Source organism: Protomyctophum parallelum (genome assembly GCF_964188405.1).
Source record: "Protomyctophum parallelum genome assembly, chromosome: 1".
Lineage (NCBI taxonomy): Eukaryota > Metazoa > Chordata > Actinopteri > Myctophiformes > Myctophidae > Protomyctophum > Protomyctophum parallelum.
The window spans coordinates 21,067,558-21,081,240 of record NC_139697.1 but is presented as its reverse complement, the minus strand read 5'-3'; the positions used below and the strand labels follow the sequence as shown (position 1 = coordinate 21,081,240).

At 42.8% G+C, this 13,683-nt stretch overlaps 1 protein-coding gene across 1 annotated transcript in view; it reads left to right on the top strand.

The window, feature by feature from the left end:
- Window positions 1-13,683, top strand: part of dync1i1a (dynein cytoplasmic 1 intermediate chain 1a) — a 139,600-nt gene that overhangs the window by 1,599 nt on the left and 124,318 nt on the right. The window contains exons 3-6 of the mRNA XM_083773190.1: window positions 2,787-2,874; window positions 4,629-4,670; window positions 6,430-6,489; window positions 7,142-7,257. Of these exons, the coding sequence (XP_083629316.1) occupies window positions 2,787-2,874; window positions 4,629-4,670; window positions 6,430-6,489; window positions 7,142-7,257 (306 nt within the window). The remainder of the gene's footprint in view (window positions 1-2,786; window positions 2,875-4,628; window positions 4,671-6,429; window positions 6,490-7,141; window positions 7,258-13,683) is intronic.

Sequence of the window (13,683 nt, the reverse complement as noted above, 5' to 3'; positions counted from 1 at the left end):
TACATCCCATTACACGTTACAAATGATACACCATCTTAATGATATTATGGCCTTTCGCTCTGTCTATTAAATTGCAACGGGATATTCAGAATTTATTTGGCCCTAACAACTGGGACATTTTGAGTTTTAGTTTTTGCTCTGGTCTACTGTATAGAACCATACTGTATGTAGTAAACTTGAAAGAATGCACACCATCCAGCAGATGCATGCTATACAACCTAGTTATACAATATGTATGTGTTGTACAATTTCTTTTGCCATTTTACATTTCTGCAAGCCATGGATGCTTTGATACTCATGACGTTTCAAGGCAGGCGCACCGTCAAAATCGAATTGAGTCACATGAGCTGACGATTCAGCGACATTCGAGTTGCTTAAAGATAGGATGGAATCACGGAAGTAAGAAAAACGAAGGAGATCTAGTATTAAGTCGACATGGCATGCATCTGGAAATGTCCAGTATAATGTTTTTGTACCAAAACAATTTAAATTCAACAATGTGGTTTGCAGAAACGTTTTTTCTGGCAACCACGTTGGAATATAATTTGTTATGTCTTGGCTTGTCAGTTACAGTACTAACATGACATGAATTGGCCATGTGTGTGTTATTCGTTGTGGATTGATTTGGCCCAAAATGATCCCTGGAGATAAAGGTAGATTTGAAAATCTGAACGTTCATTATGATTTATTAATTATTAACACAATGAGGGCTGTATTTTGTGTGTCTTAAGTACCAGGTCTTATTACCTAACTTGAGTAAACTAAAAACCTGGAGGCGTGATCAATGCCATTTGGCTATTCTGAGTGGCCAAAGAGCATTGACCACGTCTCCAGGTCTTTAGTTCACTCAAGTTAGGTAATAAGACCTGGTACTTAAGACACGCAAAATACAGCCATGCGTGCCGCCTGCTGGACGAAGCTGGTATGGCGCTTGGGTGCCGGGTGATTTCAGGCTATTCCACTATGACTCGCGTCCGCTTTTGGCTTCCATCTTGAATGCTACCGAGCTAAAATGATGCCCATACTAGCTCTAGACAGCGTCAATGTTCCCATCGCGCTCAACGGATAATCAGAAAAGACATCCGAACACCGCCTATCTGATCAACACCACGGACAGCGCTTTAGTTTCAGAGAAAAAAGCCTGCAAAGACGCGGCCTAAAACAGAGGCTAATGGCTATTGGAAAGTTTTGCGATGCGGGAGGGGCCCCGGCAACCGTGCATAGCAACCGGAGCGATTCAATGAATGAGAAACAGCCAGGCAATGTTACAGCGATATTAAACGCCTCATGACGACACTGCTCGTCATGTGTAATCAGCGCATGGCGCAAAAATAATTAATCATGAGGAGTATACCTGTCCTACGTACTGAAACGGATGATGTTCAGACAATACCGACTCTTTTGTTATTGGTAAATTCAGTAATGTTTGGATTTTGGATCAAATATATGCAAAATGAAAATAAATAAATACATAAAATAAAAATCTTTCTGTCGGAAGCAGTGAATAGACAATAAAATGTATTTGGCACTATGGTTCTTTAATTAATACCGTACCTGGCAAAGGGTTTGTGGCAGACTGCATGCTTTAGATAGTGTCTAGGTAGGACATGCATGCTTTAAAGTACACATGGCCCTCATCTCTTTTCTTATGAGCATTTTTTATGTTTTCATCATTTCAGACGTTTTTGTTCTCTGTTATTTTCCATGCTCTGCACTACGCTATCATGAACGTATGTGTAGTAATCCAGCTTCACGTCATTTCATCCAGTGCTTCTGGTTGCTCTGCAAGCGCTGACATTGACGCAAACATTTTCAACCCATTTGATTGGACATCCCCATAACACCATTTGCTTTTGTCATCTTTAAGTTGACTCATTTGTTTCCTTGTGTGTGTGTGCATACCTTGAAGTACAATCATACTTGTTTTAAGACAAACAAATAGAAATATATGTGTCTTTTCATTTATCCTCCTTCCACTTATTAAAAATCGGATCAATTGACTGCAATTCCCAAAATCCCTTTCGCTCCTGATAAAACATTATTGGCAGTGTCAGAATTAGGTCACTGCTGTGTGGCCTTTAATTAGCTTCTTAATACATTTGTGACCAGGTTTGACTGAGAGCCTGCCATCGCGCAAACTCCAGCTTTTCACCAGAGGAGAAAACCTTTTTCTTATTCAAAATGAGTTAATACCACAGGCAGACTCTTCACATAATAGAGCATGTCTGAAATAAGTGTCAGAGCTGAAATGTAAATATGAAATAAATGCTTAAACATGTAGCTAGGTGTTAGAGGTCACAGAAGTGAACCTTTCAAGCCTGTTTTCTCAACTCGCTGTTTTCTGCAAGACATTACTCTATAAGCCATATCTCCAAAACTGGTGAGTCAAACTGAACAACCATTATGTCAATTTGAAGCTATATGATTCTCTGCTTTCATATGACATGAAAAAAACGAAAATTAAAAAAGAATCCAATGGCTGTCCCTCAGTCAAATTTAGTCACATTTTCATAGTGTAAACTATCCCTGCTAAATTAGTTTTGAATGCAATTCAAAGGATTCGTTTGACACTCTGTTCCCCTTTTTTTTTTTTTTTTTTCATTCTTTATCTTTCATTGTGTATTTTTCTTTGCTTTGCTTTACACACCATATGCATTGTGTCATCCCATCTTTGTTGTTTTGTTTTGGTTGACGGGCCCCCATTCCTTCTCATTGGCAACACCTGGGTTCACCAGTCCATCCACTGCAGCCTTTAATGTCAGAATCGTGTTATTTTCATTATTTAGTCCCGAACCCCATGTCCCCCTCCAAATCAGTGAGCACGCCCAGTGAAACCGGGAGCCAGGATTCAGTCGACGGGGCAACGGCGGGCAGGTACGTCGAGAAATCGTGAATGTCACGAATTTGAAAGTCAGACTGCTTTGCTAGATTAAGTTAAATAAATATCCCTTGACTTGTCCTGCCTAAAATGTATTAACCACTTAACCCATTCTGACCTGAGATCAGATTCGATGTTTTCAAAAATAGCAGACCTACAAGCTCGTAGCGCGCCACTCGGTGGCGCGCTATGAGCTTGTAGATCTGCTATTTTTCAATAGCTAAAGCATAACATAATGCTAACACCAAAAGGGGTTCCCGGCCAAAATGGGTTAAGCCTTGTATACTTAGTATTACAACACAAATAGCCAATCAACAAGCTCAGAATATTATGAGCTTGTATCAGCTATTTTCACTATTTTAGAACATTTTCTATTTATATTATATATACCGACCATTATGTAGACCATATATTATAAAGGATAAAGGATATTAAGTTTCATTCACCAGGGATGCACTTTGAGAGGTCAGCCTTTTAGAAGACCTGTGGTTTCTTCAAGCCATTGCATGGCTCAATCAAGGTGGTAATTATTTTGATCTCATAAAGAGAAGAAAAAAAAGGCCACTTTCCTTTCTGACAAATTCTATCTCTCTTTCCTTCGTCAATGGGATGACAGGTATAGGTAAGGTTCAGCCTCAGTGTCGTTGATGTTGTGGTGGTATCCTGTTAACCTTTGGATGTAGTATTTGTCATTTTTGTCTCAACATCCCATGCGTCGCCGTTAATTAATGGCCACAGTAAATACGGTTCCTGAGCCATGTGGCCCATACTGTAGGTCTGTTTACTTACTGTAGCACTGAGGCAGCTTAATGTACAGTACAAGTATAGTAGGCCTACACCCCCGGGATATGATGATGCTATCATGTATCATGTCACGTGGACTCAACGCCAATCCAACCCTTGATGATGAGTGCCAAACAGGGAGGCATTGGGTACCATTTTGTTATAGTCATTTGTTACAGCATACTGTAACATACTGTAACATTGAGTAATATATTGATACACTTTCAGAAAGCATCCTTGGTGAGCCTCTGGACCAAATATGTTTAGAATGTGGAATAGGCATAAACCAGAAATGTGTCATAAAAGGACTATTACTTATTAGGACTCAGTGTGAGCACTCGGTATACGATATGAGATGCTCGCTCAGTCATTGTGTTCTGTAGTACCATGCTTGTTCATAACATAAGCTATAGCTCATATTCTGTATCTCTCTCTCACACACACACACACACACACACACACACACACACACACGCACACGCACACGCACACGCACACGCACACGCACACACACACGTTAATCTTTCTCATGATATCAGCACAGCACCTTAATTCGAAAAGTCTGCACAATGAATTATATTTGACACAGAGAAGAAAGTGTCATCATTTTATTCAAGATCTTTCCAATTTGGACTCGGTGGTCACTGTGAGGTTGTCAGCGTGTTCCATTGTGATACAGCACGGGGTGGAATTGGGGTAGAAGTATATCTTGTCAGAGCCAAACTGGGTTCCCCCCCCAAAAAATACTGTATCTTACGGTGAGGTGATGATTTCTGATTTCTTTTTAGGTTTTACAAATTGGATTTTACAAAACGGTGAGTTATAGTTTTCAAGTCCCTGGAATGAAAACCTTCCAACCCCAAATCCACCCCGGAGTATGGCATGCCATTTTTGAGCATCTCCATCTGTGGCTGTGCGTGCGTGTGTGTGTGTGTGTGTGTGCGTGTGTGTGTGTGTGTCCTCTTAGGTCAGGTATCTCTAAAAACAAGTCCCAAGCACAGAGTGACAGGTAAGCATTTTCACCTCAAACCCAGGAATGCCCCTCGATCCCTCTCTAGCCCTCACTTGAACACAAACAGGAAGGCACATCATGTCGTGCTTATAAGAAACCAAAGACAACGCAGTGGCAATTTGCCTTCCTCTCTATCTCGCTGCCTGTAACATCAGTAGTACCTGTCAGGGGTCTCTATCTCGCTGCCTGTAACATCAGTAGTACCTGTCAGGGGTCTCGTTGTTTTCTCCTAAACATAGGCTCGAGAGATTTCCACTCGCTTGGGCTGAGCAACGCAAAGGGCACGGTTGACGGAACACTCTGGTTCGTAATGTTGTGCCATTTCTGTAATGCTGTTTACTGTTCGTCCTGTCAGGGGAAATATAGGTTATTTTAGAGCTCCAAAATGTGAACCTTAATTGTGACTTGAGTGTGCAAAACCATACCTATGTTAAATATGCAAATTAGGCATTATACCTAATTTGAAAATATGCAAAAAAAATGAAAATATGAAAAAGCTACTACTGTGGAATGGTTATATATTAATTTACTTATATTGATCCTATAAACAATGTAATATAGGTATGGTTTTGCCCACTGTATTCACGTTCCAATTTTGGAGGTCTGGCTCTTGGACTAAGAACCAAAAAGAACTGAACCGGTTCCCAACCGGTGGAAAAGGGGCCAAGGGTTGTTTTATTTTTATTTGATATGGACATCACAATCACATTGCTCATTGCACAATTGTACAATTAGTAGATGCATTGCTTACAGTGTGTTAGCACAAGTGCTAATTCTCACCACCTGTCCACATGCAGGAGACTTTACTAAAAATACAGTAACACTTTAATATTCTTCATAAGGGGCATGGCAACTATTGTCATGTGCAGTACTCATTCAAAAAAGGTTCTATATTTCCAATGATATATTTCTCATAATATATTACCAATATATTATGTATAATATTATAAACCACATTTCTTTCCAGTTCCTCATTGAACCTTTTTTGGTGGGGGGGGGGGGGGGGGGGGGGGGGGGGATTACATCATTTACAATACATGCATAGAGTTTACTGTACTGTATGTTATGCATTTAGTGTAAGTTATAATCTTTCTATAGAATACATTGTTCAGTTGTTTCAATGTATCAAAATACAGCAATTCAATTCTTTATGCATTTATTTAACTACATTTACTGTGTGTGTGTGTGTGTGTGTGTGTGTGTGTGTGTGTGTGTGTGAGTGTGTGTGTGTACATATTTGTGATTGAGTAGGTCATTGAAAATAATGCCTTAATATCATTTCCCATGATCAAAGTTTTTTTTTCTTTTTTTTTTACACGCAACCCTTATTATTCGCCCATGAACCGCCTTTGTTTTCAGCCTTATGTGGCATCTCCTTGGCAGAAGATCTAGAGATATACACTTTAAATACACACACGACATTTAAGTACTACGAAATAATGTAAAGACCACAATTCCCCTGTCTAAACCACATTTGTTCAATGTCATGGCCTTTGCTTGTTATTCAAGTTGAACGTCCCAGATGAATCCATTCTCTAGATGACGTGTGTGTGTGTGTGTGTGTGTGTGTGTGTGTGTGCGCGCGGGTGTGTGTATGTGAAAGCATGTTTGTGTGCATCCATGCTTGTGTCCTTTCTTCTTCCTGTGGGTGTGTCAGTATGTACAGTAATTGTAGGTCATCTGTCAAGTGTGTGTGTGTACTGTAAACCATGCCTGTCCTCTTCTGCCCCTTTGCTCCCCCTGCTGGTGATGTCAGGACACTGCAGTGGGACACCGACCCATCTGTGCTGCAGCTGCAGGCAGACTCTGAGCTCGGGTACGTTCTCTCTCTTACTCTCTTCTGATACATTTGGGACAATCTGACAATCTGTGCTATTTTTCATACATTTGAAAACTTGACATAGTCCTTTCTACTTTTGGTACTTTAACCCATTTTGGACTGAGGTCGATTAAAAAAGAAAAAAGCTTCTAAATCCTAAAGTTTTTCTGAAAAACCCATGTTTCTATGTGTCAGTGGTGCTCAACCTTTTTCATGTCATGGACCCCCAGAATTATCTCTATTGGGCCACGGACCTCCATCTCAAAATATGTAGTTCCAGGGACAGCCCCAGAAGCCAATATTTTAGTTAAAAATGTTCTCTCTGAAATAATATATCCAAATATTTGCGCCACATTTTCACGACTTTTCAAAAATAGCAGACCTACAAGCTCATAGCGCGCCACTCGGTGGCGCGCTATGAGCTTGTAGATCTGCTATTTTTCAATAGCTAAAGTATAACATAATGCTTAAAGCACCAAATGGGGATAAAAACATAGATTAAGTACATTTCGACGCCAATACTTGAGCTCTGGACTTTAACTTGTATAACGGAGTACTTCCATATTGCTACTTTTACTTAAGTAAAGTGAGTATACTTTCTTCCACCACTGCTCATGGCCCCGTGTGTGTGTGTGTGTGTTTCCTCCAGGCGTAAGATGCACCGGCTGGGAGCCTCTAAGATCACACAAGTGGACTTCCTGCCCAGAGAGGTGGTGGCTTATTGCAAGGAGACGCAGACACCCCACACTGCACACCTGTCCGAAGGTGAGCCTGCGTGTGCTTTTGACTGTGTGCTTAATGTGGTTATATATATACTAGAGCGGGGCCCGGTGCCCTTTGGGCACAGGCCCGGTGCCCTTTGGGCACAGGCCCGGTGCCCTTTGGGCACAGGCCCGGTGCCCTTTGAACACATTGCGTTCTTCTGGCTGGGAATGCATGAACACCAACTATTTGAGTGACGTCATGACCTTTCCTCTATAGTGCAAGGGGTTTTCAACTGGTGGTCCGTGAAGGTATATTCCCTGGACCATGACCATGCATTTAGACATTTGATTTGTTGATATATTTTCTTCAACAAATCCTATCAACTAGTGTAAAAATCCTTTTTACACTAGTTGAGAAACTGTCCGTGAAGTGAACGACCTGCATGGTAACCTCGGATGACCGTCCATGTAGTCATTTACTGACAAGACGGAGGTCAAGAAACTCAACAGAAAAAGTGCACCGGATTGTCTGAGTCATTTTTATTAGGACATTATTAGTATAGTCAGTGGACCATTGGTTGAGAAACAGTGGGATGTATACTCATGAGACTGCATAGCAAGTGTCACAAAAGCACTGATTTATAAATAAGTTATTAATGAGTTATAAATAATAGAGACGGCACCGGAGTTCCCCTCCCATCCACTTGGCATGGAGTTGCTCACCCAGCGCGCATATACTATACAAAGGCTCTGGGGTGTGTGCTCTCCATATACTATACAAAGGCTCTGGGGGGTGTGCTCTCCATATACTATACAAAGGCTCTGGGGGGTGTGCTCTCCATATACTATACAAAGGCTCTGGGGTGTGTGCTCTCCATATACTATACAAAGGCTCTGGGGGGTGTGCTCTCCATATACTATACAAAGGCTCTGGGGGGTGTGCTCTCCATATACTATACAAAGGCTCTGGGGGGTGTGCTCTCCATATACTATACAAAGGCTCTGGGGGGTGTGCTCTCCATATACTATACAAAGGCTCTGGGGTGTGTGCTCTCCATATACTATACAAAGGCTCTGGGGTGTGTGCTCTCCATATACTATACAAAGGCTCTGGGGTGTGTGCTCTCCAGAGGGGCCAACATTTTCCTGTTAGATTCCTTGCGAAGCCGTGAGACTGTATTTTAGTTTTAGTCATAGTCTCTTGAATAGTTTTCATTTCGTTTTAGTCACATTTTTTGTCACCTGGAATGTTTTAGTGTTTAGTCGACTAAATATCATGAGACTTTTGTCGACTAAATCTACAGTTGATTTAGTCGACTAAAATTATACTTTGGCGGGCCTTGATGCCGTCGTAATGGCTGATTTGACACTTTCTGCAATTTTAGATTTTTTTCCTTTTTTCCTTTTTTCGATTTGCTATTCTCTTTTTAGTCAACATTTTAGTCAAGTTTTTATATATATAGTCTTAGTTTTAGTCATCATAGCTTAGTTTTCATTTAGTTTCCATTTAGTTTTCCTCAGTGAAAAACGGTAGTCGCCGAACATGTTTTTGTTCGGTGACAAAGTCATCTCTGCCTGCATGTCCGTTTGGCTTCAGTGCTTCCTCTCGGTGGCCGCTGGTGAGCTTGGTTCAAACCACTTTGACATTGTTGTTGTTGTTGTGTGTTACCGTGCAAGTAGCAGCACACAGCCTCTAGGCGCCGCTGGTGAGCTTGGTTCAAACCACTTTGACATTGTTGTTGTTGTTGTGTGTTACCGTGCAAGTAGCAGCACACAGCCTCTAGGCGCCGCTGGTGAGCTTGGTTCAAACCACTTTGACATTGTTGTTGTTGTTGTGTGTTACCGTGCAGTAGCAGCACACAGCCTCTAGGCGCCGCTGGTGTGGCTTTTAGACCTTTTGTTTCTTTCACTTCAGTCCTACTTCATAGTCCGTGCTGTCCCTTGAAAGCATAGATGACATTGCAGCTTATCCAGACGCTGTTTGGAGACCCATTTTGGGGCGGGAACCCCAAAATGCATTCTGTTCTACTTTAGCTATTGAAAAATAGCAGACCTACAAGCTCGTAGCGCGCCACCGAGTGGTGCGCTACGAGCTTGTAGGTCTGCTATTTTTTTAAAGTTGTGAAAAAGGGGTCTGCAAATCTTTGAATATATATTTCAGAGCGAACATTTTAAACTCAAAATATTGTCTTCTGGGGGGTCCCTGGAACTACATATTTTGAGATGCGGGGGGTCCGTGGCCCAGTAGAGATAATTCTGGGGGTCCTTGACATGGTAAAAAGGTTGAGCACCGCTGACATGGAAACATGGGTTTTTCTGAAAAATGTTAGGATTTAGAAGCCTTTTTTAAAATTGACCTCAGTCCCACATGGCATCCCTTTTATGGTCATGTAACAGAGGGTATATGCGGCGCTTGACATCATCATCAGAAGTTATGCAAAAAATGACTTTCTGTCCTTGACAGCCCCATACTGTACATCCACACCCATTTAGGCCTGACCTCAAAATTAGATTTTCTGTTTCTAAATCCTCCAGTTTTCTGAAATAAATATTTTCACGATTAAAAAGAAATAGCAGACCTACAAGCTCATAGCGCGCCACTCGGTGGCGCGCTATGAGCTTGTAGATCTGCTATTTGCTAAATGATAACATAATGTTTAAAACACCAAAAGGGGTTCCCGCCCAAAATGGGTTAACGACATTATACGACGTTAAACTCACTTTGCCACTATATTTTGCCACTCACTTTATTCATGTGCATAATATGCCCTCTTATTATAGGCGGATTATAATTATAGGCAATTATGACACATTGTGAGATTGTTGATCAGATATCTTTGCTATTCATTGTACAGCATACATGTTGTACAAGTATACTAGCTTTTAAGATCTTATGTGCATTAAAGCGTGTGTGTGTGTGTGTGTGTGTGTGTGTGTGTGTGTGGGGGGGGGGGGGGGGGGGGCTTGGTTGTACTGTGCAAGTGAGTGAGTGTGTGCAAATATCTTTAACACATCCAAGCACACACTCGTACATTGTATTGAATAATGGTATTTAGGAGTTAGTTATCTACTCCTATTTTTTGAGTGGTGCAACCACTCCAAGGAACAGCAATGTCCGTGTTCACCTACATGTGTGTTCGTTCACCTACCTCTACACCTATGTGGCCATGAGCACCACTATATGACTATGAGTACCAGTAGGGGCGCTGTTGTGCCAGAAACAGAGAGAGAGATAGTATTAGTGCTGCACTGTTGCCTGCTAATGAGAGAGAGAGAGGAGAGGGAGGGATGGGGGAGAGAGGGGAGTTGCGACACTCAGTTCACACGGGTGTGATTTATTTTAGAAGGACCACTTTTCAACATATCTTCATATAATTGGTCCTCACTAATGTTCATGATAAAATACTTATACCACCATGTTGTTTTCTACTCGGTCTCATAGGAGAGCTGTGGGCAGTTCAGAAACCCGTCCACCGGTGACATCATCCCGGCAGATTTACTTTTAAACAATATATCTTTTTTTTAAACAAAATTTAGATTTTTCTTATTGTGAGAACGATGGCTTCCATTTTCACATTGCGACATTTCAGGAATAGAAAGCCTGCAGTTTATATTAGCTTCTATTAGATTCCACGTCGATGATGTCACTGGTGGACGACGGGTTTCTGAACTGCCCACAGCCCTCCTATGAGAGACACAGACACCGAGTGGGACAAAATGGTGCTGTTTTATCACGAGTGCAGTGTTGCAACGAGGACCAATTATGTGAAGATGGGTTTGAAAAGTGGTGAAGTGGTCCTTTAATTGTCATCGTTTTTATATTACTGCCATGGACAAAAAGTTAAAGTTAAGGAAGTGAGATTATGTCGGCATGCATGTGTATATATATAGTATGATCATATTGTGCGTGCGTGCATGCGTGCGAAACATGCGTGCGTACGTACGTGCACGTTCCATTGCACGCGAACAAGAACGCGGCATGTGTGCTCGCGCGCGTGCGCCGGCGACGTCACGCTCACGCGTCACGTGCACGACGTGCGTGAGTGTGCGCCGCCCGCGGCGGTGATGCGTGCGTGCATGTGCATATCTTTGTGTGTTTCGGTGTAATGCGCACGAGCGGGCAGCGCTTTACACGTGTGTTGCATGTTATACGCAGCAGCGACTATAAACACTTCCATATGGTCCGAGGGGGGGGTGGGTGAGGGGGGGGCGTTGCCAGGCCTGCCTGCTATGCGCCACATTTGGCATAACATTGGTTGGTGCAGTTCGTTCATAAGACCTATATAGGTTTCACTTTACATTCCTAGGGCTTTTTTTGCTCCGAGGGCTGTGGAGATATCGCCCATGATGTCGGGTGGAAAACCTGCTATGTCCCCAAAACGCTTATACTTTTTAGGAAACGGAGGGGTGTGTGTGGGGGATGGGGGGGGGGGTGTGGGAGCCTGTTTTCTAACGGATTGCAATGTCTTTTCATAGGTTAAATATTTACAAAACCCCCACAGACACATTTTACTATTTTCATTTCAGTTATTTTCCCAAACACTGCAGACATACAAGCTATACAAGCTCCACATCTACACTCGTTTTGAGCTCATATAGATCGGTTACTTTTTCTACTTTTGCGTAACACTGTGCTGTGGCATATATATATATATATATATTATATATAGGGCATACATTTATGAAAAGAAACGTGAAACGTTGAAACACTGTACCGTATGGAGATGCAAGGTTTCTCTGCCCATGAACAGCAACGACATATGGATGGGTGACAGTTTACTGGAAATGTAGCATGCATTGTTGCTCTAATTGGAACAGTGTGCCTGCCATTGACGACGGTGTGTTTCCCTTCATCCACTCCACTGTTTCCATTTTTATTGCCCCGTCAGTCTGGATTTACACGCTTTGTTTTCTCTTATCGGACCGGATCGTGATTGGTCGGCTAATATATATAACCCACGCCTGCTTTATATTTACAGTCATGGCAGTGTGTCGCGGCGTGGCAACGGAACAACTGCGACGCGACGTGATCCATGTATATATATAGATCTGCTGTTTTCGGTGCACGACGCAAATGTGTGATCGAGCGAGTGTATTGGCCCATTTTGACCTGAGATCAGATTCTAAAAAACGTCTTCTGCATCCTGACAGTTTTCTGAAAAAGCCATGTTTCTGTGTCAGTCGTTCTTTGATTTTTCAAAAATAGCAGACCTACAAGCTCGTATCGCGCCACTCGGTGGCGCGCTATGAGCTTGTAGATCTGCTATTTTTCAATAGCTAAAGCATAACACAATGCTAACACCAAAAGGGGTTCCCACCCAAAATAGGTTAATCCAGCATTAGTGAGCCCCCCCCCCCAATGCAGTGCATACATGTATACAGTACTGTGCACGCACGCACACACGCGCACACGCACACACGCACACACCGCGCACACCCCACGCACACACGCGCACATGCACACGCGCGCCGTGGCCGTGGTAGATCCTTGATCCCCCTGTCGTAGTAGTCCTGGCAGCTGGCAGCCATGTGACAGCGGAGGGGCCGTACTTCCTACTTCCTGTCATTATAAAGCAACAGCCTGCTGTGGGTTCCACCCCCCCCCCCCCCCCCCGCTGATCCCTGATCAGAATCCAAATCTCTCTCTCTCTCTCTCTCTCTCTCTCACTCACTCACACACACACACACACACACACACACACACACACACACACACACACACTGTGCACTGCGCACATCTGTGAGCCAAAGCAGGCCTGTGGTCTATAAGGGGCTGACCTTGGCCTCAGGAGACTCTTCTGCTGCAGAATACCTTTTCCACAAAGCGTGTGTGTGTGTGCGTGCGTGCGTGCACCTGCAGGAGCTGGTGGCTGTGACTGTTTGTTCAGGCCAGTCTGTAAGCTACCCTCGTTGATTGGTAAACCTAAACACACACACACACACACACACACACACACACACACACACACACACACACACACACACACACACACACACACACACACACACACACACACACACACACACACACACACACAGAACATATGGCTGCCTCTTTAAGGTCAAAGGTCATAGGCCTCCCAGGTGCCCAACCTTAACCTGTGTATGTGTATGTGCTCTGACAGTGTGCGTGTGTTCTGTGTGTTAGTTTGCATAATTGGTGTGTACTATGGGTGGATGAACATTACACATACAATGGCTAAATGTATTTGGCTGCAGACCCCGATCTGAACGTAATTGTGCCAGGGATCTACAAGCTCACAATGTGTCACATTGTGAGCTTGTAGATCTGCTATCTTCAAATGGCCAAAATGTATAGGGCTGAAGTATGTAATAATGCTTGTTTGTTTTGTAATATTAATCCAACTCTACAAAGTAGCTAAACCTGTCAAATAAATGAGTGCAGTCAAAACTGTACTTAAAGGAGAATTCCATACTAAAAGGCTTTCTTACCTTTCTTTGTAGTTGTTACTTCCCCACCAAAGAG